Here is a 26342-nt window from a genome sequence, read left to right as displayed (position 1 = left end):
GCGGGGAAGGCGGGGGCGGAGGGACGCTGGCCCGGACGGACCGCGGGCCGGAAGTGAAGTGGCCGTGGCCGGACGCGCAGGCCGCGCCCACATCCGGTGGAGGGGAGCCGCCATGGCGCACATCACCATCAACCAGTACCTGCAGCAGGTAACGCGCTCCGTCCTAGGGGTCTGCAGCGGGAGCCCCGCGGCGCTGGCGAGAACGCGTGGGCCGGGGCCAGTTGTCTCTCCCGCTCTCTCTGCCTGAGCGCTTACGGGCACACTGACGGTGTTTCCCGGGAGCCCAGGGGCGGACCGGTGAGCGTTGACCTCAATTTAGGGACGTGCGGCGTGGTCCTAGCCGACCCGGAGGGCCTGTTAGCCACGCTGAGCAGTGGGGCCTCAGCCGTGGAAGGCCTGGCCCAACGACAAGACCCCGGACAGATACTGGTGGGATGGGGTAGGCAGGTGGTCCGGCCACGAGCGCTAGTGGAGCAACCATCGAGGACACGGTTAGCACCGGCGGACTGTATGGAAATGCATCTCACTGGAGTTTCGTCCTCACAGCCTATTAACGGCAGAGCCCACTGAAAGCATAAGTGTTTATGGATTCAAAACTTGCATTGTGTTCACTAAACTGTGCTCATTCCTAGAACTGGAACCGTGGTGGTAAGGAAAAGAGGGAGTGGATTTTAAACATGTCTTTAGGAAACGTTCCGTTAACATTCTATGGCTGAGGGACTGGGAGAATAAGTGCCAAATTTCCAGCGTGGGCAACACATGAGCAGAACAGATTTGGAGGGAAAACTAAACTCGGTGTTGGACATGTTGAGTTGGGGGTGTCTGTTGACAACCAGATAAAGATATCTAGATGACAATTGAATACAGTCTGACATGATTGGGACCGTTCATTGCATAGATATTTGGTAATTTAGTTAAAACAGGAATCCTGAAAAAACAGATACATGCTTTTTAAAAAATTTAAAACATGCAAGTATGCATTCATTTGCCAATCTTTTGATTGAGATCTAAGACCTTTCTTTTAAGAAGTCTACTGTGGCTGTATCTTTGCAGAGTTAAGGTTTTCTAGTACCAGCTTATTTAAAGCTGGAAGGAAAGACATTTGAGAACCAACTTGAGTAGAGACTCTCTAGAATTTCATGTTTTTCTGAATATTTTACAATTCTCTTGCTCACAGCTAAATCCTTTTTGGCATTTTGCATGCCTTGAACATAGTCTGACCCACGTGGAGGCTCAATACAATTTGTTGACAGGATAAATGGGGGTAGATAGAAGGGAGTGAAGTGCAGTGATTTGCCAATGCTCAGACCTCCTCATTCTAGTGAGTACTGAAGTTAGAGTTGGTGCTGGCCCAAGTTTCATAGTCCTCTGTTTCACCGAAGTCTTCCTGGATCCTGTTCCTGTATTCCCAGGGGAATCTTACTTGATGAAGTAGTTGGGTGATGGGAAGAATAACCACTAGTGCTTGTTGAACTCTTACTAAGAACCTACCACTGTTGTTTGTAGTAACTCATTACTGCTTTTTCTAGGAGGTGGGTCCATTGAAGCCTCATTTTACAGAGGAAGTTAAATGGTTTTCCAGGGTCACGGGGCTGCTGTGTGGCCCATTCAGACTGGGAGTTCTGGCCTTAGAGTCCATACCCTTAACACAAAGCTCACTGCCTCTGTTAGCCTGAGTTTCAGCCAATGTTTCCTGTTTTAGTCAACCTACCTATTTCTCAGGCTCCAAAGTATGCTGTTTTTTGAATCTCAGTGACTGTCATTTGGGTACAACTCCATTCCTTGTTTCGTACTTCACAGTAACTTCAGCCAGCAACTACCCGTGGACAAGTCATGTGTCTGTCATTTCCTGTGTTCTCTGTGATAACTTGATAATAACACTTGGGTCTGGGGTTTGGTTTTACTCCTCGTAAGTTTATGAGTTTTCTTGTTAGTTTCTTGGATGCTCACAGAACACATGCGTTCCTGGGTCAGAGACCAAGGGCCTGTAACTCAGTGCGGTGGGCAGTGTGGGGTCAGCCTGTTGGTTCCCTTGGATTCAGTTCCCATTGAAGACTCAGTGGGCTTGGAAGGGTGCCTGCACCTGCATCCAAGAGAGAAACGCTGAATGTTGGGAATCCACCCATTTTGTAGAAAGCAGTGATTTAAGCCTGCGTTTTGTTTAGGGTTAGGGATGAGGGGAGACATTGCTTCATTTCTCAAGGTGACAGCCACATAAACAGCCCTGAGCAGTGGCCCAAGTGAAAGAGCTAGAGGTCAGGGCCTCATGGGGCCAGCACACCCAGCTCGAGAGCCCGCAAAGGGCTGTCTTTGCCAGCAGTCAGTCATAGCTAAGATGTCCTCTTGTCTGTTGAGGCCCTTTTTATTTAGTGCTCTTTGTTTCGACAGGCATATGGTTTCATTTCTGTTCCGAGAGGACAGGTTGAATTAATTTACTTTACATTTCCCCATATATGCTACTTCTAAGAATTGTTGTCGTACTTAGAAAAAGATCAGTTTGCACATACAGTTGATTCTCGAGCAATGTGGGAGTTAGGGGTGCTGACCCCGCACAGTTGAAAATCCACAGATAGCTGTACTTCCTCCCAAAGGCGGATCTCATCGTTATCTCTAGCATCTCTTTGAGGGCTGGTGTTATTTTTTCGGTGTCCTTTACGTCATTCTTTTGTCTGTCCTACAAACTCTTATTTCAAACTGCAAGTTACTTTTTTTTTTTTTTTAATGTTTATTTATTTATTTGGGGAGAGGGACAGAGAGAGAGAATCCCAAGCAGGCTCAGTGCAGTCCGCACAGAGCCCAAAGCGGGGCTTGAACTCACGAACCGTGAGATCATGGCCGGAGCCAAAATCAAGAGTCAGGTGCTTCACTGACTGAGCCCCCCAGACGCCCCAGCAGGTTACTTTTTAAAAACTGTCTACGTTTACAGTTTTTATTTTCCCTAGCTTTTTATTCTGCAAATTTTCAAAGCTACAGAAAAGTTGAAAGAAGTACAATGAAGACATGTCCACTCCTCACCTGGCCACCCTGTCGGCCTCCTCCTTCCCTCTGGGCCCTGCACTTCTCTCTCCTGAACTACTTGAAGGAAGTCACTGACTGTGGCCCTTCACTGAGGACCATTCTGCTGTCCCGATGCACAGCCTATAGAGCACCCAAGACATTTTACATCAGTGTTTTCTAAAGCAGAATTCATGATTTACCCAGAGTGTTCTTTGGAACCTCTTCTTTAACTCCAGGATCCAGTCAGATCACACTCTGCATTTGGTTGTTTTGCTCTTTGGTCTTTAATGTTTATTTATTTTTGACAGAGAGACAGAGCACGAGTGGGGGAGGAGCAGAGAGAGAGGGAGACACAGAATCTGAAACAGGCTCCAGGCTCTGAGCTGTCAGCACAGAGCCGGATGCGGGGCTTGAACTCACGGACAGCTAGATCATGACCTGAGCCAAAGTCAGATGCTCAACCAACTGAGCCACCCAGGCACCCAGCTCTTTGGTCTTTAATCTAGAAGAGAACTCTTGCCTTTTTCTGGGAAGGGATTTATTTTACGACGATTAACTTTTTAAAACATGTGCAGGGCAGTGGGATCCTAGATTTCTCACCATCGGCCTTTATTTGACTTTTAATGATTAAGGTTTGGGTTAATGTGGCTGGCGTGGGTTTCCTGTGGCCTCACCTCAGGAGGCTGCCTCAGGGGTCCTTGCTGATCACCTGCTGAAGGAGATGCCCATCAGGTTGCTCCAGGGTCAAGGTACTTTTCCCATTGTAATCGAGTCATAATCTGTGTGTGTTGGGGGGGGGTCCTGTGGGGGCCTGGGAGCACCCGCCCTATGCCCTTTCACAGAATGGTCTCCACTTTCATTTGTGGTCTTTTCCCAAGTGAGCTATTACGTTAATATTTACCAAGGGGTGATTCACTCTTTCTACATTTATTAGCTACTCTTTCATCTGTTAAAAATGCTTTTCCCCATGCTCCTTTTTTTTTTTTTTTTAATTTTTTTTTTTCAACGTTTATTTATTTTTTAGGACAGAGAGAGACAGAGCATGAACGGGGGAGGGGCAGAAAGAGAGGGAGACACAGAATCGGAAACAGGCTCCAGGCTCTGAGCCATCAGCCCAGAGCCTGACGCGGGGCTCGAACTCACGGACCGCGAGATCGTGACCTGGCTGAAGTCGGACGCTTAACCGACTGCGCCACCCAGGCGCCCCTCCCCATGCTCCTTTTTAAAGATGTATTATTATAGATCATTTTTAATGCCGAGTAATAATGCAGAACCAATAGCATGAATATCCTTATTTGCCTGAGTGGCTCAGTTAAGCATCTAACTCTTGATTTTAACTCAGGTCACAATCTCATGGTTGTGACATTGAGCCCGCGTCAGGCTCTATGCTGATAGCACAGAGCCTTCTTGGGATTCTCTCTGCCCCCCACCCCTGCTCATGTGCACACTCTCTCTCAAAAAATAAACACTGAAAAGTTATAAAGAATATTCTTAATTCTTTTGAAGCTCTGCTTGTCCCAGATTTGGCCACTAAGAACTCCTTCAGACTGGTTTCTGGGGGCTTTCTGGCCTGTGTTCATCCTTCCTTGAGCTCTGCTTTGCTTTCTGATACAATAACATCCACTCCAAGCTCATGTAGTTCTGTCCCTGTCCCAGCACTGGACCAGTCCTTTTCCAGCGGCTCTGGTTCCTTTCAGTAGGTACTGGAGTTTAGAAAATCTGGGTGCTGGCTGTGCTCATTGCCACTGGGGGTGGGGGCATATCATTACCTCTAGGCCTTCCTTGTTAGCAGATGGAGTTAGTGAATGTATTTTTAAGAAATTATGAGTTCCAGGGGCACCTGGCTAGCCCTTGATCTTGGGGTCATGAGTTCAAGCCCCATATTGGGTATAGAGATTACTTAAATTACGAGTTCCGAGAGTAGATGACTCTTCCCCTGTCCCCCTCCAGCCTCCATGGACCAGCTTGGAGCCTGGAGGTCACCAGGTGACCAGCAGTAGCCAGGAAAAGAGAACTTTCTCTGGGGAGTGCCCAGACGGGCCACCAGGGACAACTGCAGGGCAAGTTGCTGAGCGGGCTGTCCTGGAGTCCAGCCTCGGGGTCTAATGGGGGCTGACTAAATCAAGACACCAACAGTTCTGAGACATGACACGTCATGGTGGCTGACACAGGTGACTGGCTGGCTGTGGTCCTCGTGTTCCCTGAATAGTGTGTTGGTTCTTTTAGGATTTGTCCGTGGTCTGTTGCTGTCCCTTTGCACCTTCACCCCTCCGGTGACAGGGACTTTGGCAGCCTTTATCAGCCTCCTTGAGGACCAGTATTTTGTGATTCCTTGTAATAATATTTGATGTAACCCTGCACAAATCTCTTGTTTCTTGCAAATCCCTAGAAGTGGAATTACTGGCTCCAAACCTAAGTGCTTGCATGGTTTCATTGGAGAGTCGATGGCAGATTCTTTAGTCCATCTATTGTCTTAGGTGATGCCCTAAGTGGTGTAACAGACCGGGAGTTGGGTCCGTTTCTTCTAGCTGAGATGCCAGGTGGGGGTTACTGGGTGGGGCGGGAGAGCAGGTGTGTGCCCTGCAGCAGGCGTTCCCAGCAGCTTCCCGCCAGGGGTGTGGGACAGCACCCTTCACTGTCTGTTGTTGGGAGCGGCTAGTTTGGCCGCCCTTCTCACGCTCACCTCTCCTGGTAGGTGCACGGAGGTGTCTTGCTGCCTGTCACTGCTGGGCAGCAATGGGAGCGCATTCTTGTGGGTGTACCATTGAAGTCTGCTTTATGTCACGCCTGATCGCAGTCTTACATGGACATGAGGTTTACGTAACTGATCCCACTGTAGATAAATCGTAGCGTATATGCAGCTTTCTCTACCCATACGGTTGGGATTTTTATGTTATCTTTTGGTAAACATAATTTTAAGACCTCGTTTGCTTTTCTAATTACAAGTGTCTGCTGCAACCCAGGCCTCCAGTGTGGACAGACAGAAAAGTCTCCTGGGTCCTGCTGGCCAGGGGGTCAGCTGTATGGTGTGGGCTCCGTGTTTCTTCCTGTGCTTACATATGTAGGGTTTTTTTTGTTTTTGTTTTTTCCTCCCAGATTAAGGTAGGCATTTTTCCTGTGACTTTTTTTTTTTTCTTGCTTAACGGTAAACATACTATGGATGCTTTCCAGTGTCATCACTGATGGATCTATTTAGTTCTTGCTCACAGCGCCCAGGTCTCCCGTGGTATGGCTATGACATCATTTCTTTTAGGTGTTGCCATTCCCTTTTTGCTTTTATATCTAGGTTGAGTAAAAGCCTTTTTTTGGGTGTATGTGATTCTTAAGCTTTTTTTTTTTCTCCCTATAAGCTTTGTAAGTTTTCAAGTGTCAGTATGACTGAGTAAAAGTAAAATAATTCACCTTCATTAATAACCACTGGCTTATGCTGCTTTCTCATTGTTTTTAACAGTAAGTCACCTGTTTATTTGCCTCTAAAAGATCTCATTTTGAAATGTAGTTATTGTTTGCTGGCTAAAGAGAGTACTGACTTGTTGCATTTCTATTACTGTGACTCCCTGATTCAGAGTAGGGAAAATGGATTTTAGTGGCATACAACCTGTTATTTAGGTTCTACGAGTATTTTATTTTCCATTTAGCTTTTCTCTGTTCAAATGTTTCAGGTCTATGAAGCAATCGACACCAGAGATGGGGCGTCCTGTGCAGAGCTCGTGTCTTTCAAGCACCCTCATGTTGCCAACCCACGGCTCCAGGTGGGTGCAAGGTTCCACGTATGCAGGTGTCTGAGAAGGCTCTAGGGCGTCCGGCTTCCTAAGGAAAGTGTAGAGTTTGAGTCAGAAGGAGACTAATACTGCCATTCTTTTGAAAAACTTAAAGCTTGTCTATGATGTATATAATTCCAGTTATTTATTGTACACTTTGTGTTAGATACCGTCCTGAGGTATGCGTCTCAGGTTCCTGTAGTTAATTCCCACGTGACCCTCTGAGGTTCAGAGAAATAGAGTGTATAGTAAGGTCATCCAAGGTCATCCAGCAGGCAGGCGGTGGGGCTTAGGCTGTGCCCTGGCCTGTCTGTCCCCAGAGCTCACAGATGTGTCTTGCTATGAGTAAAGCTTCATGGAGCATACCCCTGTCTGCTTGTTCATGTCCTGTCTGTGGCTGCTTTCCCGCCATAGCGGTGTAGCTCAGCAGGCCAACAGAGACCTACAGCCTGCAGAGCTAGCAATATTTACCATCTGGCATTTTATGGATAGCATTTGCTAAATCCTACACTGAAATAGAAGTATCTTTGATTTATGGCACAAAAACAGACACTCAGGTCAATGGAACAGAATAGAGAACCCAGAAATGGACCCACAAACGTATGACCAACTAATCTTTGACAAAGCAGGAAAGAATATCCAATGGAATAAAGACTGTCTCTTCAGCAAGTGGTGCTGGGAAAACTGGACAGCGACATGCAGAAGAATGAACCTGGACCACTTTCTTACACTAGACACAAAAATAAACTCAAAATGGATGAAAGGCCTAAATGTAAGACAGGAAGCCATCAAAATCCTTGAGGAGAAAGCAGGCAAAACCTCTCTGATCTTGCCCGCAGCAACTTCTTACTCAACACGTCTCTGGAGGCAAGGGAAACAAAAGCAAAAATGAACTACTGGGACCTTATCAAAATAAAAAGCTTCTGCACAACGAAGGAAACAATCAGCAAAACTAAAAGGCAACTGATGGAATGGGAGAAGATATTTGCAAACGACATATCGGATAAAGGCTTAATATCCAAAATCTATAAAGAACTTATCAAACTCAACACCCAAAAAACAAATAATCCAGTGAAGAAATGGGCAAAAGACATGAATAGACACTTTTCCAAGGAAGACATCCAGGTGGCCAACCGACAATGAAAAAATGCTCAACATCATTCATCGTCGGGGAAATACAAATCAAAACCACCATGAGATACCACCTCACACCTGTCAGAGTGGCTAACAACTCAGGCAACAACAGATGTTGGTGAGGATGCAGAGAAAGAAGATCTCTTTTGCATTGTTGGTGGGAATGCAAGCTGCTGCAGCCACTCTGGAAAACAGGATGGAGGTTCCTCAAAAAACTAAAAATAGAACTACCCTACGACCCAGCAATTGCACTACTAGGAATTTACCCAAGGGATACAGGAGTGCTGTTTCGAAGGGGCACATGCACCCCAATGTCTATAGCAGTGCTATTAACAAGAGAGTATGGAAAGAGCCCAAATGTCCATCGATGGATGAATGGATATAGGAGATGTGGTATATGTATACAATAGAGTATTACTCAGCAATCAAAAAGAATGAAATCTTGCCATTTGCAACTATGTGGATAGAACTGGAGGATATTATGCTAAGTGAAATTAGAGAAAGAGATATCATAGGACTTCACTCATATGAGGACTATAAGATACAAAACAGATGAACATAAGGGAAGGGAAGCAAAAATAATATAACAGGGAGGGAGATAAAACATAAGAGACTCTTAAATATCGAGAACAAACAGAGTTGCTGGACGGGTTGTAGGAGGGGGGATGGGCTAAATGGGTAAGGGGCATTAGGGAATCTACTCCTGAAATCATTGTTGTACTACATGCTAACTGACTTGGATGTAAATTAAAAAATAAATTAAAAAAAAAAAAGTATCCTTGGCTTAACAGATAAGTGATGCCCAAGCATTACCTTCTGTGGGGAATATTCTTGTCGTTTTATAAAGTCTTGTTTCCTCATGATTCCCATTATGATATTCTAATGTGTTCCTGTTGGAAGCACAGGTTTTGTTTTGTAAGAAAAAGGAGCCCTGAGTATTGGAGATTATATTTGGTAGCGTACAGGCTGTACCTCAGACCAAGTGAACCAGTTTGTGGAGTAGAGGAGGCTCTTTGTAAGTTCCCTGGATGGTTCTCCTGAGCGACGGAGTTGAAAACGTCGCTCTAAATGAAGTTAGTGCCGGAGGCTTGCCGGCCGGATGCGCCTCCGTGGGTGCCACACACCTGCCCTTCCTCCCTGCCCTACTCACTATGCCAGTCCACACCCACGGGCTCCTTTAATTCTGTGTGCCAGATGACCCGTTGTGGCCCTCACGTCATCTGAAATCTGGCCAAGAGGGAGAGGGAAGAAAATGTTAGAAATAAATGTCAGCTGGCCTAGCCAGGACACAGAGAGGGTGGCTCTGTCACCAGGAGGTGAGAAGAAATGATTTTTTAAAAAAAATTTTTTTTCAATGTTTATTTATTTTTGAGAGATAGAGTGTGAGTACGGAAGGGGCAGAGAGAGAGGGAGACACAGAATTCAAAGCAGGCTCCAGGCTCTGAGCTATCAGCACAGAGCCTGACGCAGGACTTGAACCCATGAACCGTGGGATGATGTGGGCCAAAGTCAGACGCCCAACTGACTAAGCCACCCAGGCGCCCCAAGGAGAAGTGATTCTTTTTTTTTTTTTTTAATTTTTTTTTTTTTAACGTTTATTTATTTTTGAGACAGAGAGAGACAGAGCATGAACGGGGGAGGGTCAGAGAGAGAGGGAGACACAGAATCTGAAACAGGCTCCAGGCTCTGAGCCATCATCACAGAGCCTGACGCGGGGCTTGAACTCACGGACCGCGAGATCGTGACCTGGCTGAAGTCGGACGCTTAACCGACTGCGCCACCCAGGTGCCCCAGGAGAAGTGATTCTTTTTTTTTTTTTTTTTTTTAAATTTTTTTTTTCAACGTTTATTCATTTTTGGGACAGAGAGAGACAGAGCATGAATGGGGGAGGTGCAGAGAGAGAGGGAGACACAGAATCGGAAACAGGCTCCAGGCTCCGAGCCATCAGCCCAGAGCCCGACGCGGGGCTCGAACTCACGGACCGCGAGATCGTGACCTGGCTGAAGTCGGACGCCCAACCGACTGCGCCACCCAGGCGCCCCGAGAAGTGATTCTTAATAGGGCATCGTCTCTGAGTCATGTGGCCTTATTTATTTTGCATTCTTTATTAAGCACATAGTAGCTGCTCAATAAATGTTTCTTGACTGACTGGCTGTTGTATTAAGATACGCACAGAAGCATCCAGGGTTTTTCTTGGACTGTGGTAGATGAAACGTGTGTTTGTGTAGTCCCTGTCACAGACCCTGAGTGATAAATGTGTGTGGAAGTAATGCCTCTTTAATTCAGAAGGGCTAGAGTGTCAGGTGTTACTGTGAACTCTAAAGTGTAAATTCCTTTGAAACAGGTTTGTCTAAATCTCTTTCTACACGTTGCATTCTTTTAATGCCTTTCAATTTAAATTTTATTTTTGTCATTTGTTTTTTTATCATTCAGTTGGCCTCCCCGGAAGAGAAATGTCAACAGGTTTTGGAACCTCCTTATGACGAAATGTTTGCTGCTCATTTAAGGTATTCTGTTGGTGAGGAGGAAAAATAAAGCAAATCTGGGAATTGCTGAATCAACTAGGGATTTTATTTAACATCATCCGAAATTTGAAACAAAGAGTAATTTGAAAAGAATAGTTCATCTTTAATTTTACTTTGGTAAAAAAAAAAAAAAAAAATTTACTTTGGTAAAGTAAAAATTTTACTTTGGTAAAGCCTATGAGAACTTTCTGAAATTTATACCACTTTAAAATCTTAGTGAACTTTTTTTCATTTGAAAGATCATGGATGCTTTTAAAAGTTGAAGCTATATTGTGGTCCTGCACATTCATTCATTCATTTATTGAGAGAGAGAGAGGGCACAAGTGAGTGAGGGGCAGAGAGAGAGAAGGGGGCTCACCCAGTGTGGGGCTCAAACTCACGAACCGTGAGATCATGACCTGAGCCGAAGTCAGATGCTTTACTGACTGAGTCCACCTGGGCGCCCCGCACATTCACGTGTTTAGAGTGTGGTGCTGGGAGCATTGACTATTGTATCGGCTGCAGGGTGCTCCGTTGTTCAGGAGGGCATTCAGCTCGCCGTTAACTTGTACTGCCAAGAACAGAGCTAATGCTGAGCAAAGCAAATGAAAGACTGCGAGCGGGGGAGGGACAGAGAGAGCGCGTGTGCGCCCGAGAATCCCAATCAGGCTCCACACTGTCAGCACAGAGCCTGACATGGGGCTTGAACTCACCAACTGTGAGATCGTGACCCGAGCTGAAAGCAAGAGTTGCACACTTAACCAACTAAGCCCCCCCGGCACCCCAAAGACTGCTTTTTAGTTACGTCTCATATCTGCTGTTTTCATCATTTTTGCGTTGAGCGGGCAGAGCTTGACGTCCTAAAGCACTGGTGTTTGGTCGCCCTCCTGCCTGCATGCCTCCGGTGTTTCCAAGCAGGCTGGGGTGCAGGAGGCAAGGTGGAGGAAGAGCCTGTGTGAGCCCTGGGAGGGGCCTTCTGGAAAGGTTGGGGTGCCACTGGGTTCCTGACTGTGTGAGGCACCCTGCTATTTCCTGGCTCTGTACAGTTCCGGATTTGGGGGTGAACTCACTGACACCGACTGCCCAGTGAACACCCAGTGAGAACACCCCCCTGCCCCTGTACTCCCTCCCCCTCAGGTGCAGTGCAGGTGTCGTGCTCTGGTTTTACCAGCATCTGTCACTCTCACTTGCTGCAGCTCGGTCTCCTCCCGGGACCCGAGAGAGTAGTCTTAGGACTTTGTGTGGGTTTCATCTCACATCAGCCTGTTTTAGTTCAGAAGCCACCTGTGTGTCTCTTCTCCCCCTGGTTCCTGTAGCTCCAACTTCAGGATCAGCAGAGGACCGGGCATTTGTGACCGAAGTGAGGGGTGGGGTCTGTGGAGCTCCCTTCCAGGTTCTGCTCCTCTATCCTCAGTCCGCGATGTTTCCTTTGCAGGTGCACTTACGCAGTGGGGAACCACGACTTCATAGAGGCGTACAAATGCCAGACTGTCATCGTCCAATATCTTTGTCTTTGGTGTTACTGTTCAGTTATATTTGGGGTTTAAGATGTTGAAACATCGGGCCAGTTTTATTCATACCTTTAATTAGAAAGGAATGAAAAAACCTTTCAGAAGAGAAACTGGTTTCGCCTTTTCACTCAGGTGCTTAAATTTAGCATGGACCTTGAGACTGTCATGTTACCTAGGTAGCGAGGAAGAACACAGGTTGTGATTAAGGTTCCTTAATTCTGTTGGAAGAATATCTCCTTTAAAACATTAAGTCTAGTTACAGCAACTACTTAGTCCTTTTGGTGAAGTACAAGAGTTCTGAAATCCAGGCGTAGGTGGACAGGAGTGAACTCAATAAACATCATCATTTGACTGTGGTCACTAAAGACCTTTATCAAGCTAGTTTCTGATTTAAGTCATTTAAGTGATATCTCCTAGCTAAGGCCTCAGTCAATGAATGTTCTGGTTTTTATATGTATCTCTAGATTTTTAGTTTGCTTCTTTTTTAACCTTGTTTAAATATACAAAGGAGAGTCAGTTACTAACTAGGGAAGTCTCCTTTGAATTTAAGAATTCTGTAATCAGGGAAATATACTTTACAGATTCTAAAGCATATTATATATAACTCATCATCTGGCTTCAGAGAAACCAAATGTTTGAAGTTGCCAATTAAAAAAATCTCAGTCTCTTACTTTGGAGAAATATAATTACTATACTCATACCTAATGACTTTCAGATATTTGTAATCTGTATATTTTTCCTTTAAGAAGCTCTCTCTCTGATATATGATTTTCTAAACTTAAAATTTAGAGTCCTTCATATTTCTTACCGTTTGTGGCATTACTTGGATTTTGCACGTTATTCCTTCCTTAACATAATACATCTTTTCTGCGGGCATTTCAGGCCCACAAAGAGGACAACTGGTGAGTATGGGCAGAAGCAGCCAGAAATTAGCAAATGGCAATTTTTTTTTTCTTAGCAGAAGCTTTTTAAAACTTTATTCCAAATAAATGTGTTTTATCTGTGGATATTTAATATCCTGTGTTCACACCGGATGATACCAGCGCAGATAACGGAGTTCTCATAGCGTAAACATCATGTGGCAGAGTAGAGAGTTTGCTGTGTTCACATAAATATGAAGCCTTGTTTCTACTTCAGCCCTACCAGACCCAAAATATATATCAAATACTGTCTTTCCCTTCAGTTGTCAGCTTTGAACTTTGGGCTTTAACTTGGATAAAAAGGCAGGTCAAGTACAGTTATATCAGGTCAAGTTCCTTGACAGACTGATTCTTAATTTTATGATTTTTGATTTATTAACTGTAGGTAAATACTGAAGTGTTTATACTGCGCTAACTGAAGGCTTACAGGTATCTTACTGAAAAAACAAAAAACCTTTTTTAACTGAAGACTTGTCTTACACACAAAACCAATGCCGCCAGTTAAATTAAAAGACAAAAACAAAAACTTTTATGACATTTTGTCTGTTACGTCTCCTGGGTCGTGTTAGGTCTCACTAAACCACATCTTTTTTTAGTGGAGCTGTTTGGATAATGGTTGAGGGGAAGGCGCAGGTCCTAGAACGGTGTGAGGAGGTGCTGTCTTGGGCTGAGGACCTAGATGCACTGGGGTCCACGCCTCAGGGTCCAGGCGGTGGGCGGGTGACGCTTCAGTGCCCAGCATCCGTGTCGATCAGGGAGCCCGGGGCTGAGCCTGCCCCAAAGGGAGGTGAGGGAGGCAGCGGTAACCGTCAGATCCCTGGAGGGAGGTGGCCGCATGTGAATGGTGGACCTGGGTGTCTGTGTCATTCCCAGCTATGGTAATGGAATCTGACCTCGTGGCCTCCTCAGACGTTCTTGCTTTTTTGCCCCGTAGGGCTCTGCCTGTCATGTATGCTGTAGCGCTTGACCTTCGAATATTTGCCAATAATGTAAGTTCAGTTTCTATCTCTATCGTTTTAAAACTCAAACTCCATTTATACCTGTTAATTTCACGTCATTCTTCCCAAAGTTTTGGGGAAGGAGTGGGTTAGGCAGGAGGTGTCTGGTGTAGAGAGCAACAGGACGGGTGGCTGGACCTCACTCTCGTCGCTGGGTTGATGTGAAGATTTAAACATTTTGCGTTGAGTTTTCACACTGTGGATGTGGAGAGGCTTGTTCCTGAGTGTGGTTCGTCGGGTGTGGCGTGCGGCAGGTGTTCAGAGGGGCAGAGTGGGCCCAGGGAACGGTTCTGCACTGTCTTCTGTTAAGATGTGGCTGTGCTGTCTTGAAGAATTCCTCCTTGATGCGGATCCAGGAGGCAGCTGGGGGTCTCTGTGGTGCCAGGAGGCAAAGGCTGCGAGTGTGATGGGACTGGTTTGCCCTTGAGGGTCCACATGCGGCAGTTTGGGATGGGAGCAGCAGTTGTGAACTTGGTCCCAACACGCCTTTCCGGGTTTAAAAATTATTGATAAAAATTACTGATACCTTCCGACTCCGAACAAGGTGGGGTAGCTGCAGCATTCCTCTCTGTCCTGCCGGGAATGCCGAGGCCAGCACGGCCCCACAGGCAGACAGGAAACGCCAGGGACTTGCAGAGCAGTGAGCGGTGGGTTCCCCGAATTGGCCGGGGACCCAGAGGATCCTAAAACCCAGAAATGCCCATGGGCTGCGACGAAGAGGCCCTGAGGAGAGCAGGAGGGGGAGGGCAGCCCAGAAGCACGGACCTCCTCAGCAGTCCCTGCTGCACCCTGCGGGTCCCCAGCCCTGCAGGGGCCTGCGGAGAGCCGGACCCACCTAGCCCGGGACAGTTCCCCGCCGGCAGGGCATCCCCTGCTGGAACGAGGCACACAGGGTCCACAGTCTCTTAACCTCGTGCCCCGATTATCACTTCTCGGAGAGTCTCAGGAGGAGCTTTGTGAGGAGACCGTCCACAGACGCCAGATGTTGGAGTCCCTGACCAGATGGCAGCCCGGCTGTCATAAAGAAGCCCTGGGGCGTGGTCATGAATGCGCTTGAGCAGATGCAAGCATAAGGGTATCTCAGCAAAGAACTAGAAGATGTAATGAAGAGCTACGTGGAAACTTCTAGAACCGAAAAATAGAACTTAAATGCGAGTTATCTGAGGCTCTGGAGAGCTTTTGGTTATATGTGTTCTACCTATTTGTATTTATTGTATAAAATTTTTTTAACTGGGATTTAAACACATATTTATCTAAATAAGTCTTTTATGTGGTAATGTAACTGGTGTTTTATTTTTAATTTTTAAATTAAAAAAAAATTTTTTTTTTTTTTTTTGAGAGAGAGAGAGAGAGAGAGACAGAATGTGAGCAGGGAAGGGACAGAGAGAGGGAGACCCAGAATCCGAAGCAGGCTCTAGGCTCTTAGTTGTCAGCACAGAGCCCAAGGTGGGGCTCGAACTCACGAACCATGAGATCATAACCTGAGCTGAAGTCGGAGGCTTAACTGACTGAGCCACCCAGGCGCCTCATAATTGATGTTTTAAATAAAAAATGACTATATCTTCCAAATGAACAAAATGTACCTAGAAGAGTCACGTTCTTTGACCTCTTAGTGTTGACAGAAGCGACTGGACCATGCTCTTCTGTGTGCACGGTGCCACACTATGTTGCTTTGGTGGAATGTAGGAAGGCAGTCTGGACTCACACAGATGTAGACGGACAGGAGAGGAATATTTTAATAGTCTTTCAGATGATTGTAGATGCTCTTTTGGGCCACACCAGAGCTCCAGGAGGTAATTTGTAGAGGTTAGTTACAGCGTGGCTTCTGAAGCTTGGCAGCGAGCTTTTCTGCTGGTACATCGGAATCTGCTGGGGTGTCCTGAACTCTGAATGGATCGTTCATTCCCATGTGATTTTGTAGGATCAAACAGTCATTTGGAAAATTTTGGTTCACTGAGTTAAGGAGATGTTCCAGATGTTGACGTATTTCATTATGTAAAAAACCCCAAACCAGGGGCGCCTGGGTGGCGCAGTCGGTTGAGCGTCCGACTTCAGCCAGGTCACGATGTTGCGGTCCGTGAGTTCGAGCCCCGCGTCGGGCTCTGGGCTGATGGCTCGGAGCCTGGAGCCTGTTTCCGATTCTGTGTCTCCCTCTCTCTCTGCCCCTCCCCCGTTCATGCTCTGTCTCTCTCTGTCCCAAAAATAAATAAACGTTGAAAAAAAAAAAATTAAAAAAAAAACCCCAAACCAGAAAAACTGCATTTGTTAATGTCTCCAGTGACCTTATCAGAAGAGCTTTGCGGTAATGGAATGTTGCCAAGTTCATCATGGTTGATACAACTTTTTCAAAATTCTGATTTTTTTTTTTTTTATTTGAAAGTACAGATGTCTTTGGCAACAAATACTGTCAGTGTTTTGCCTGGAATTGATGGCCATGTTTCATTCACCTTGGAGCACATTGGTCCTTCAGACCCTGCTGCCTGGACCACTATGCCCTTTGGTCAGTTGTTGGTTCCACGTGATAGCTGGCCACTCCCAATTGCTGCCCAAGTGCTTTTCCTTAAAAAAAAAAAAAAAAAAAAAAAACTGTCATACCTCGGTGTACAACAGATCAATGCTTTAGGCATATTTTCCATTTCATCACAAAGAATATTGAAAATAAATGTATTCAAGGACCAAGATTTTAAAATTAACATTTACTGTGTCATCAAGGACATTTTAGAACTCTTTTTAAGTTTATGTATTTGAGAGAGAGCAAGAGGGGGAGGGGGCAGAGGGAGAGAGGGAGAGAGAGAGTCCCAGCAGGCTCTGAGCTGTCAGCACAGAGTCCAATGCAGGGCTGGAACTCACAAAACAGATCATGACCTGACCTGAAACCAAGAGTTGGACGCTTAACTGACTGAGCCACTAGGCACCTCATCAAGGACATTTTGAAGTGACATCAGTGTTCCTGGTTGGTTGAAGGATTGCTGACTGCTGCTTTAGTTTGGTGTTGCTGGAAAGGCCCCAGCAGTTTGTCCTGCCATAGCTTTTGCACCATTGGTGTGAACATCAGTATAGCGGAAAGACAAGTGGTGGCTGTTGGTGTTGTTCTGAAAATAGTTTTGACCACAGGGATCACCTGCAAGTCTTCCAAAGGCCCCCAGGGGTCCGTAGACCTTACGTGGAGAACCTGTGATAGGGGCGTGAGTGGGAGGAAACAGGTTCTTCTCTAACTAAGACTGGCTGGAAAACCAGGAGAGAGTCAAACCTGGGAATGACTTTGGTGTCTGTCAGAGGGTACACTTCAAGGGTTTTGACCGGCTGTATGTGGGGGGTGGAGCAGTCTGTGAGCACTCAAGGAAAGGCTCCGTTAGCAGCACAGGGACATATGTGACAAAGGGTTAAAAAACAGATGACGGCCTCAGTCATTTCAGTTGGTTGAATAGAAATTTGATTTGTGGGGGCGCCTGGGTGGCGCAGTCGGTTAAGCGTCCGACTTCAGCCAGGTCACGATCTCGCGGTCCGTGAGTTCGAGCCCCGCGTCGGGCTCTGGGCTGATGGCTCAGAGCCTGGAGCCTGTTTCCGATTCTGTGTCTCCCTCTCTCTCTGCCCCTCCCCCGTTCATGCTCTGTCTCTCTCTGTCCCAAAAATAAATAAACGTTGAAAAAAAAAAAAAAAATTTAAAAAAAAAAAAAAAGAAATTTGATTTGTGGAAGAGTTGGAAGACGCTGTGGAACTTTCTCAGTTTTTAAAAATAACATTAACTAAAAGATTTGCCCAGAACCTTCTGGGACTTTGACCCTGAGTTGCAGCCATCTTTGCTCCTAGCCATGCCAGAAGTGCTAGAGGAAATGAGAGCATGACTGATGACTGTTTGCCGTCTGCCAGGCGGACCAGCAGCTGGTGAAGAAAGGGAGGAGCAAGGTCGGGGACATGCTGGAAAAGGCAGCCGAGTTGTTGATGAGCTGTTTCCGCGTCTGCGCCAGTGACACGTGAGTACACGCACCCTCTCCCGGCAGCACATGACGCCCCTTCCTGTCCTTGGTCAGCCGTCGACACTTGTCTTCTGTGTGTCTGTGGTCACCCCGCAGCATTACCGTCTCTTGCTTTAGATGGTCACTGTCGTGTAAAGGAAATGAGGGAGGAGAAGAAAACAGCCTTTGACCTCTGCCATGTGCCGTGTTGCCAGAACCCTTTCCTCTGTCCCGGGGTCTGACTGCACCCGGCCCATTTCCTACACGAGGTCCCTCACCAGCACGTTGCTCCGAGTGCTGGTCTGCTGGCACTGAATTCTCTAAACTCTCGTTTTTCTGCACTGTCTTCATCTTCCTTTCTGCTGGGTGGAGAATTCCGGATGGACCGTGTTTTCTGTTGGCGCGTTAGCACGTCCGTCCTCCTGTTTTCCTCTGTTCCTGGTTCGCAGCACACACCTCCGGCCTCTGGCAGCATCGTCTCTCCACCATGTCTCTCGCCACTCGACTCTGCTGCCCTGCATGTCGCCGTATTTCTCTTATTTGGGGTTCGTTGAGCTTCTCGGGTCTGGAAACGAATGTGTTTTATTAGATTCTTAGAGCTGGGATTTTTCCTCCTTGTGTGTCTCCTCTGGGATGCCTGTGGGAGGCGTGTTCTGACATGGGCACTGGTGCTGCTGGTTTTCCATCTTGTCCTCCCTCTCTGGCCTTCGGTGCAGGTGATTTGTATTGACCTCTTTCGAGTTGAATGATCTCGTCTGCCATTATTTATTTTTTAATCCTAGGCTTTCTATCCGATTCTGCTTTAGAGTTTACATTTTCCTCCTGAAACCCCATCTCTTCCCCCATTATAAAATCACTTGATTCTGTAAAAAAAAAACTTGACTGGAAGTTGTAATGGAAAGGAAGATTGGAAGTTATAATGGAAAGGAAGAAGTTTTCCATACATAAACATACAAAACTATTGTTCACGGAAAGTGTCCCAGCTTCTCTTCTCTTACCTCTGTCCCCACCAGTCCCACCTGACAATGTTCCAGCCAGAGCTGGATGTCAGTGGCCACTCCGTGAGCCGGGGTCCTCCCCAAGGGGTCGCGGGTGCCCGCCTGTCCTCCCGCTCTGCTTTTCTGTCAGTGGTGGCCTCCGACATGGCCTCAGATAGGAGGCTCTGCTTCTGTGGCTTTCGCGACAGGCCGCACTCTTGTCCTTGCACTCCCCAGTGGTCCTTACATGGACGGGGACGCTTGTGGCCAAGGCTGAGGGAGTCCACTGCACTGCTGTCATGCCGTGGCCCCCGCGCCCAGGGAGTGTTCAGTCTGGGTTTGTTGTGGGATAAGTGGCTTTCCTGGTGTGTCACCCGAAACACAGTAACCTGAGGAAAAACAGAGAAACTGGACTTCATCAGAGTTAGAAACTTCTACGCTTCAAAGGACGCCATCAAAAAAGTGCACAACAACCGTAGAACACAAAAAACATATTTGCAAATGATGTGACTGACAGCGTGTGTCCAGGATGTGTGAAAACTGCACAGGTCGACAGGAAAAAGGTAAAAACCTGCCTTACTTGGGCGAAGGTCTGAATAGGTACTCTGCAAAGGAGGGAGCCAAATGGCCAGAAAACCCTCGCAAAGATGCTCAACATCTTCTGTCACCAAGGAGACGTGAATGAAAACCACTGCGGGCAAGGTGTGGGCACCGCTGCTTGAGAGAAACCCCGTGACCCCCCTTCCCCCCGGGCTGCTTCCCGCGTGTCTCTGGAAGAGGTCCTCGCCTTTAGTCCAGATGGGCCCAGGTGGGGTGCTGAGAAGAGTGCTCAGCCATGATGCCCAGCACCTGCTCCTCCTGCTCCTTCCGGAGCGGTGTTCACCTTGCACTCCAAGGTGGCCGGGGCTGCATTGTCCCCACTTCACAGACGAGGACGTGAAACCCACGGAGAGAGGGTTCTTTGTTCAGGTCCTGTCCCTGGCTGGTGACGGGAGTCACGGGGGAGACCCTGCACCTGGCTGGTGACAGTCATGAAGGAGCTGGCTGTTGTCACAAAACAGGACTTTGATACTTAAACACCGACCGTATTTTTACGTTGAGCATTCTGATATGGGCATGCCCCAGTCTTAGGGAGTGATTTCTATTTCTCTGGCTTGTGAACAGCCTGCCAGTCTCCATCTGAGTTTGCAGGCAGCTGGCCACTGGCACCATGGAGCGAGTGCACAGCTGCGCCTGGAAGAACCATTGCGGCCTGCGGACTCGTGGGAGACGCGACTCTGGATTGTGTTCCAACCCCGTATCGTGAAATCGTGAGGCGTTTGGCCGCGTTGACGGAACTTTACAGTGAAAATACCTGTACACCCGCCACTTGCTCTGCAGATGGGTATCTACCCTTCTGTGCATCTAGCACTTTGCCTTTGTTTTTTGTTTCTGGTGCATTCCAAAGGTGGCCTGTCCCTCAGTGACTTGTTTAAATACTGCGGTTTCTCTTGTGCTTTGAGGTAAAATTTACCCACAGTGACTCCCACGGATCTTGACTGTATTTGGATAAGTCATCACCCATGTGTGACCCAAACCCCCTGGAGGTCCAGGACACTGTCGTCGCCCGTCCCCTTCCCAGGCAGACCCTCCCCACGGTGCCTACACAGCGTGTGCTGCGTCTTGCTCTGTTTGTGGTTTGTCCACATCGTTGTGGATTTCTGTAGTTCACTGTGTTGTCAGGATAAGCAAGAACACATCCCCTTGTCCACAGTGCGTTACCCAACACACATGATGTGTACTCCGTAGCCTGTTAGGTCAGACCTCTGCTTTATGTTGTTTTATTTCATGGGTGAGGCTGGAGCGGTGTTTTATCTCAAAGTACTAATTTTGTTTAGGCAGATTGTCTTTGTGACTAATAAATAAAACCCTTGTTTTCCATGCAACTAAACAACAGTTGTCTTCCCACAGTCGGGCTGGCATCGAGGACTCTAAGAAGTGGGGGATGCTGTTCTTGGTGAACCAGCTATTCAAGATCTACTTTAAGGTGTGCTTCCCTGGGGGCGCTTGCTTTCTGCCCGTCTCCCTGGGCACCGGCGTCCCTGGTGTCGCTGGGGGATGACCCTCACCTAACCAGACTCACAGTCGAGTCTGTGGCACACCTGCTGGGGGCGGGGACTGCAGCAAGTGTTTTGTGTGTGTCGTACTGTTTCGGCCTCTGCCTCATGAGGCGAGGGCTGCACCTCCAGGGAAAGCAGGGTGCCAATGCCCCAAGCGGCGTGCCTGGCGTGGGGAGACTGGGCTTGCATGGGAGGGGTTCACCCCAGCCTTCTCTCCTCTGCTTCAGTAATTAGCTGCGGAGCAGGGGTGCCTGGATGGGTAAAGAGGCCCTTCCTGCCGCGTGGGCTTGGCCAGTGGCCCCTCTGCGGCCCTTCCGTGGCAGGCCCTCCAGCCTGGGGTAATCTGCCACGCAGCTGGCATTTCAGTTCTTATTACTAAATAGGCAGTTTTAACCATGTAGTTCCTGCTCCGAGGAGGTGTGTATGTGGTGGGGGGAAGCTGGTGTTGGTCCTGCCACGTCCTCAGTAACCCTGGGGCTGGCTGTAACCCTTAGGGCAAGACTAACCTCGGGGGCAGGGCCGTAACCTCGGGGGAGGGGCTGTAACTCCAGGGGTGGGGCTGTCGCAGATAAACAAGCTGCACTTGTGCAAGCCCCTCATCAGAGCCATCGACAGCTCCAACCTGAAGGACGACTACAGCACCGCCCAGAGGGTGACGTTCAGGTACTATGTCGGGCGCAAGGCCATGTTCGACAGTGACTTCAAGCAAGGTTTGTTCGTCTTCATTTCCAGGGTTCTAAAGATGCGGGGCTCTGGGCGGCGGCAACAGTTGTGGCACCTTATTAGCATGTAAGGTGGAATCTGCTGTTAACCTCATCCAGGCTGTGTGTGTGTGTGCGCGCGTGCATGCATGTGCACGTGTGCACGTGTGCTTGTGTGTGTGTGTGTGTGTGTGTGTGTGTGTGTGCGCGCGCGCGCGCAGCTGTGGCCACCAAAGTTGTTACTGAAAGGAAAGCCTGTCCTGGTCTGTGGAGCCCCTGCCAGAGTCTCAGTTGATGTGGGCGTCTTTCTTATGTGATGTCATTGAAACACCACAGTCCTTCCTGTTGGACGTGAGGGATTGCCCCCCCCCCCCCAACCTTTGTTGTGCCCTTGTGGTTGCCGCGGAGGCCGGGAGTCAGCTGTGGAAACCCCAGGGGACGTGTCCACCCCCCTCCCCCCCCACCCTGTGTACTGTCGCCACTTCAGTGCTTGTCAGAGCCGAGCTTTCTCAAAACCATGTCACTGTTCGTTTCTCGTGAGTTTTCTCGACAACATGAAGCCAGGTTTTTCTCTTAAACTTTGTGATTAGCTGGTGTGTGGCGGCTCCCCGTGGTCTCCTGTGTTGTACCCAGACTAGACCTTTTAAACCCACGTCTTCAGCGGCTGTGTGCACATGGAGCGACGTGACTAAAAGTGCTTTCTCTCCGTGCGTTAGAGCTGTGCAGTCTGATAACGAAAGCAGCTGTGCTGTCCTGGCGACTGCTCTGGTTTTGTTCCGTAGGCTCATGCAGACCAGCTGTCCAGGGCTTTGGAACGTGGCCCTCCTGGGTTGTTCCCCTACCTCGTGTTAGTCCCTTAAAATGCGGAGCATAAGAATAGAAGCTTTTATGTCGTATTCTTTTGAGGGTTCTTAAGGTACCACTCTGGTTTTCCCCCGAATTTGAGTACCAAGCACAGCAAACAGCCTTCACTGTCAGCCGTAGGTGCTTCCAGTTTCTGCGACTGTGGTTCTATCGGGGCTGGGGGTGGGGTGGGGTTCCGACCTCTCCCGTGTTGTCGGTGTCTCTGCAGCTGAGGAGTACCTGTCCTTTGCCTTCGAGCACTGCCACCGCTCGAGTCAGAAGAACAAACGGATGATTCTCATCTATTTGCTCCCAGTGAAAATGCTGCTGGTAAGTGATGCCACTCAGCTCTTATAGACCCTGTTTCTCAGAACTTGCCTGCAGGTGGTACGTAGGTACTACCGTCTGAGCCCCATGTGAGCGCACCCCAGAATAGGGGACAATAAGCTTTGTGTGTGGCCTGAACCATTTATCCTCACAGCTGACACTGTAGATCCTTCTAAAAAGGTTTCGTGCTTCCTTCCTCTTAAAAGTATCTAACTTAAAAGTTGAACATCTGTAAGACACAGCAATAAATGCATGTTTATCTGTTTCCCCTAAAAATCTAAATTAATAGAAGCGGATTAAGAAAGAAAAACGACATTCCAGCCTGTCTGTAGGTATCTCATTTGGTCACCCAAAGTTAATTTTAGACTTGAAAAGAAACAGCAAGTAACCGGCAAGTTTAATTGACTAAAAAAGTCCTCAAAGTGATAGAGCTTCCTTTCCTCCCGTTTAAAAATTTTAAAAAGTGATCAAAGCAGTACCCACGTGGTTAAAATGTAAATAGAGCAGGGTAGCTGATGGCCGAAAAGTGCCGTGTCTACTTCCGACCCTGCTTCCCAGAAGCCTGCAGTCGTAGACGGTTCAGCTGCCTCTCCTGGAAGACGTTTCTGAGTTCCCGGCTCTTAGTGTTTTCTTCAGCCGCTGCTTCCCCTCTAAGTTATAACCAGTGAGGGCATGAGAAGGTCAAGGTCAGGTGCCAACTGAGAGGCAAGCCTGCACTACTGCTCCCAGGTGCTCTGATGGCCAGACCCTTGTTAGCTCATCTGCCATCGTGTTTATAGGCCTTGTTCCAGTACTTCAGAAGAAACTGTAAGAGGGGCGCCTGGATGGCTCAGTTGGTTAAAGGTCCGACTGGCTCAGGTCATGATCTCGCAGCTTGTGGGTTCAAGCCCTGTGTTGGGCTCTGCTGACAGCCTGGAGCCTGGAGCCTGCCTCCAGTTCTGTGTCTGCCTCTCTCTCTGCCCCTCCCCCGCTCGTGCTCTGTCTCTCTCTCAAGATAAATAAACATCATAATAAAAAGAAAGAAACACAGGTTGCAAGTTTTCAAAAGGTGGTGATTCCTTCATATGAATTTTGTCAAAGATCAACTCTGTTGAGAACGAAATGGTCTTATTCTGGACAACTGGTGCTTTGTCTTAGGGTCATATGCCGACCATTGAGCTGTTGAGAAAGTATCACCTCATGCAGTTTGCCGAAGTGACCAAAGCTGTCAGGTATCTAACCTTTTCCACTTGGGCCCTTTTAAAATATGACATCAGCTAAAAATCTGTCGCGTGGCCTGTGAGAGCTCGTTGCTCCTTGACGTGCTCTTGTCCTTGGCTCCAGTTTTTGTGACCACGTTTGCGCGTTTGTCCCTCACACACAGTGAAGGCAATCTTCTGCTGTTGAACGAGGCTCTGACGAAGCACGAGACCTTCTTTATCCGCTGTGGCATTTTCCTTATCCTTGAGAAGCTGAAGATCATCACCTACAGGAATCTCTTCAAGAAAGTGTAAGCTAAGTGTTTTCTTTTTAACAAGTTTAGGTTTTAGTGTGACTCCCGCCTGGCCGGGCTGTGGAGGTTTCTGACCGCCTGTGTGGACGAGGCCCCAGCCCTACCCTGTGCTCTTGTGGAATGACAGCAGACTTCTGCGGCCACTCAGAGAGCACGGCCACCTGCGGGCACGTGTACCAGTGCTCAGGGTCGAGGGCCCCACATTTTGTCACATGACCAGCTGACCCAAACCCCGCCCCGCTCCCATTTGTCAGGAAGTTGAATTCTGTATTTGTTTCTGCTCACAGCTGTGGGGACCACCTGTCCTCGACTGCGGAGGACACTGTTCACTGTCAGGGGTGCCCTGGTTTCAGAGACCACCTCCATTCAGTGAGATGTTCCATACATGTGAGAAGTGATTCTCGTGTGTCTCCTAGGTGGTTTGTCAGGAGACATTTGCCCTTCCGACTCGGAGCGTCAGCTGCCACCAGTGCCCCAGCCATTGGTAACCCGCATGGACCCCCACCTCCCTCCCCCAGGTACTTGCTGCTCAGAACACACCAGTTGTCTCTGGATGCTTTCCTGGTTGCCTTGAAGTTCATGCGAGTGGAGGACGTGGACATCGATGAGGTCCAGTGCATCCTGGCCAACCTGATCTACATGGTGAGCAAGCCGCGTCCCAGCGGGCTGGGCCTCGAACTTGGTGTTCGGGTGGAGCTGCAGGAAAGCCACTTAGTTTGTGATGGCATTTTCTGACAGAACTGATTCCATCCTAGGGAATAACTGTGGTATTCAGAGGGGACGCGGGTGGGTGGACACGGTCTGGATTTCTCTGTTGTCCATACCATGTGTGTTTATTTGTTGTGTGCCCCGGGGGATCCAGCGGCTACGATTGGAGTCGGCCGCTTACGCGCAGGGCTGAGTGGTGAATGCACCCACTCCTTGGCCCAGAACCACGAGCCAGCCCTCTCTTCCCTGCAGGGCCACATTAAAGGCTACATATCACATCAGCATCAGAAGCTGGTTGTTAGCAAGCAGAACCCGTTCCCCCCGCTGTCGACAGTGTGTTGAGTGCGTGCACGGTCCCGAGGACGGGAGGGCGGCATGTTCCTTCAGTCACCGTTTGCGCAGATGAAATCCATCCTGTGCCAGGACCCTCCGCCGCCGGGATCTCTGGGCTCGTTTCTCTGGGCTCACAACTGAGGTCCACCATGCGGAGAGCGGGAGCTCCTTCAGAAAATGTGGACGGGCGAAGGGGCTCTGTGCCCCGCACAGCTCTGTTACCTCAGAGGTGCTGTTCCTAAAGGCACCTTGGTAAATTTTTACGTAACCCTTCCTTTGAAACAGCATCCTGAGTTTATATGAAAGGCGTGTCCTTTATTCTGTCTTCTGGGGGCACATCTATTTTTATATGTTAAATTTGAACTTTGTATCTGATCAAAGTGTTTGGTTAATTTAAGGCTTCTTTATACAAAATGAATTTACTTTGATAACGTTCCACATTTTACAGCCTGCCATGTTTTCAGAGTGTGCACGTTTCCTCTGTTCGTGCAAAATTTACTAAAGAAAATGTCCTAAGTGGTTTCAGCTTGTCTTTGCGGTGTTACTGAGGGTAGAAACTTAGAAGCTGCTTCAGAGAACGTGGTTCCCCTTACGGCACAGGCCGCAGCTCAAGACTGACAGATTGGTCCTGGGTCAGTCTCCTGCCGCCTGGCAGGCCCCCTGGGCTCGGTGGGAGGTGTGCGCCTGCTCCCTGTGGTGCCAGCTGACCCCATGGGGGTGGGTGACCACTAGGGGTGCTTTGGCTCTGGGCTCTGGCTCCCAGTTCGAGTCCACATGGGCCTCACCGGTGGCTGCTCCAGCCTCCCGAGTCACATAGTGTCACCTGTGTCCTAGGCACATCCGGATCCCAGCTGAGGGACCCACGTGCCCTGGATGGTGTCTGCGGGTTGGAGCGTGTGCCGTGGATTTATGGCCGGCAGGTTCTTGACCTCCAAGCTGCCCTTTCCCCAGCCAGTCCCCTGAGCAGGAAAGTGTGGTCACTGGCAGGCCCATAATCCTCTTGCACTGGGCCGCGCCGTCCCTTTCTCTCACGGCAGTGCATGAGGAACAGCCACCTTCCGCTGCTCTGTGGGGCCACCCT

General features: G+C 48.4%; 1 protein-coding gene across 5 annotated transcripts; it reads left to right on the top strand.

Moving 5' to 3' along the window:
* On the top strand, positions 1-25782 carry PCID2 (PCI domain containing 2). Of its 5 annotated transcripts, none has more exons than XM_045482460.1 (14): positions 1-148; positions 6660-6749; positions 10326-10399; positions 11832-11897; positions 12768-12809; positions 13762-13816; positions 17696-17799; positions 20709-20784; positions 21450-21567; positions 22631-22731; positions 23866-23939; positions 24092-24217; positions 24739-24862; positions 25181-25782. In XM_045482460.1, exons 1-14 carry the CDS (start codon positions 113-115, stop codon positions 25268-25270), a joined length of 1176 nt encoding a protein of 391 aa, XP_045338416.1. In that variant the 5' UTR covers positions 1-112; the 3' UTR covers positions 25271-25782. The 5 variants fall into 5 exon arrangements, with proteins under 5 accessions (XP_045338416.1, XP_045338411.1, XP_045338420.1 ...); XM_045482455.1 differs by having other exon boundaries at positions 21426-21567; XM_045482464.1 differs by lacking the exons at positions 11832-11897; positions 12768-12809 and having other exon boundaries at positions 21426-21567.
* Positions 25783-26342: the final 560 nt, after the last annotated feature.

Source organism: Leopardus geoffroyi, chromosome A1 (genome assembly GCF_018350155.1).
Source record: "Leopardus geoffroyi isolate Oge1 chromosome A1, O.geoffroyi_Oge1_pat1.0, whole genome shotgun sequence".
Taxonomy (NCBI): domain Eukaryota; kingdom Metazoa; phylum Chordata; class Mammalia; order Carnivora; family Felidae; genus Leopardus; species Leopardus geoffroyi.
Note: the sequence above shows the minus strand (reverse complement) of the source record. Positions and strands in the feature narration are given on the sequence as shown.

Coding starts and splice junctions, on each gene's coding strand:
- PCID2 (XM_045482455.1), top strand. CDS start 113: ATGGCGCACATCACCATCAACCAGTACCTGCAGCAG. Junction 6,750..10,325: donor TTGCCAACCCACGGCTCCAG/GTGGGTGCAAGG, acceptor TTTATCATTCAG/TTGGCCTCCCCGGAAGAGAA. Junction 22,732..23,865: donor TCCCAGTGAAAATGCTGCTG/GTAAGTGATGCC, acceptor GCTTTGTCTTAG/GGTCATATGCCGACCATTGA.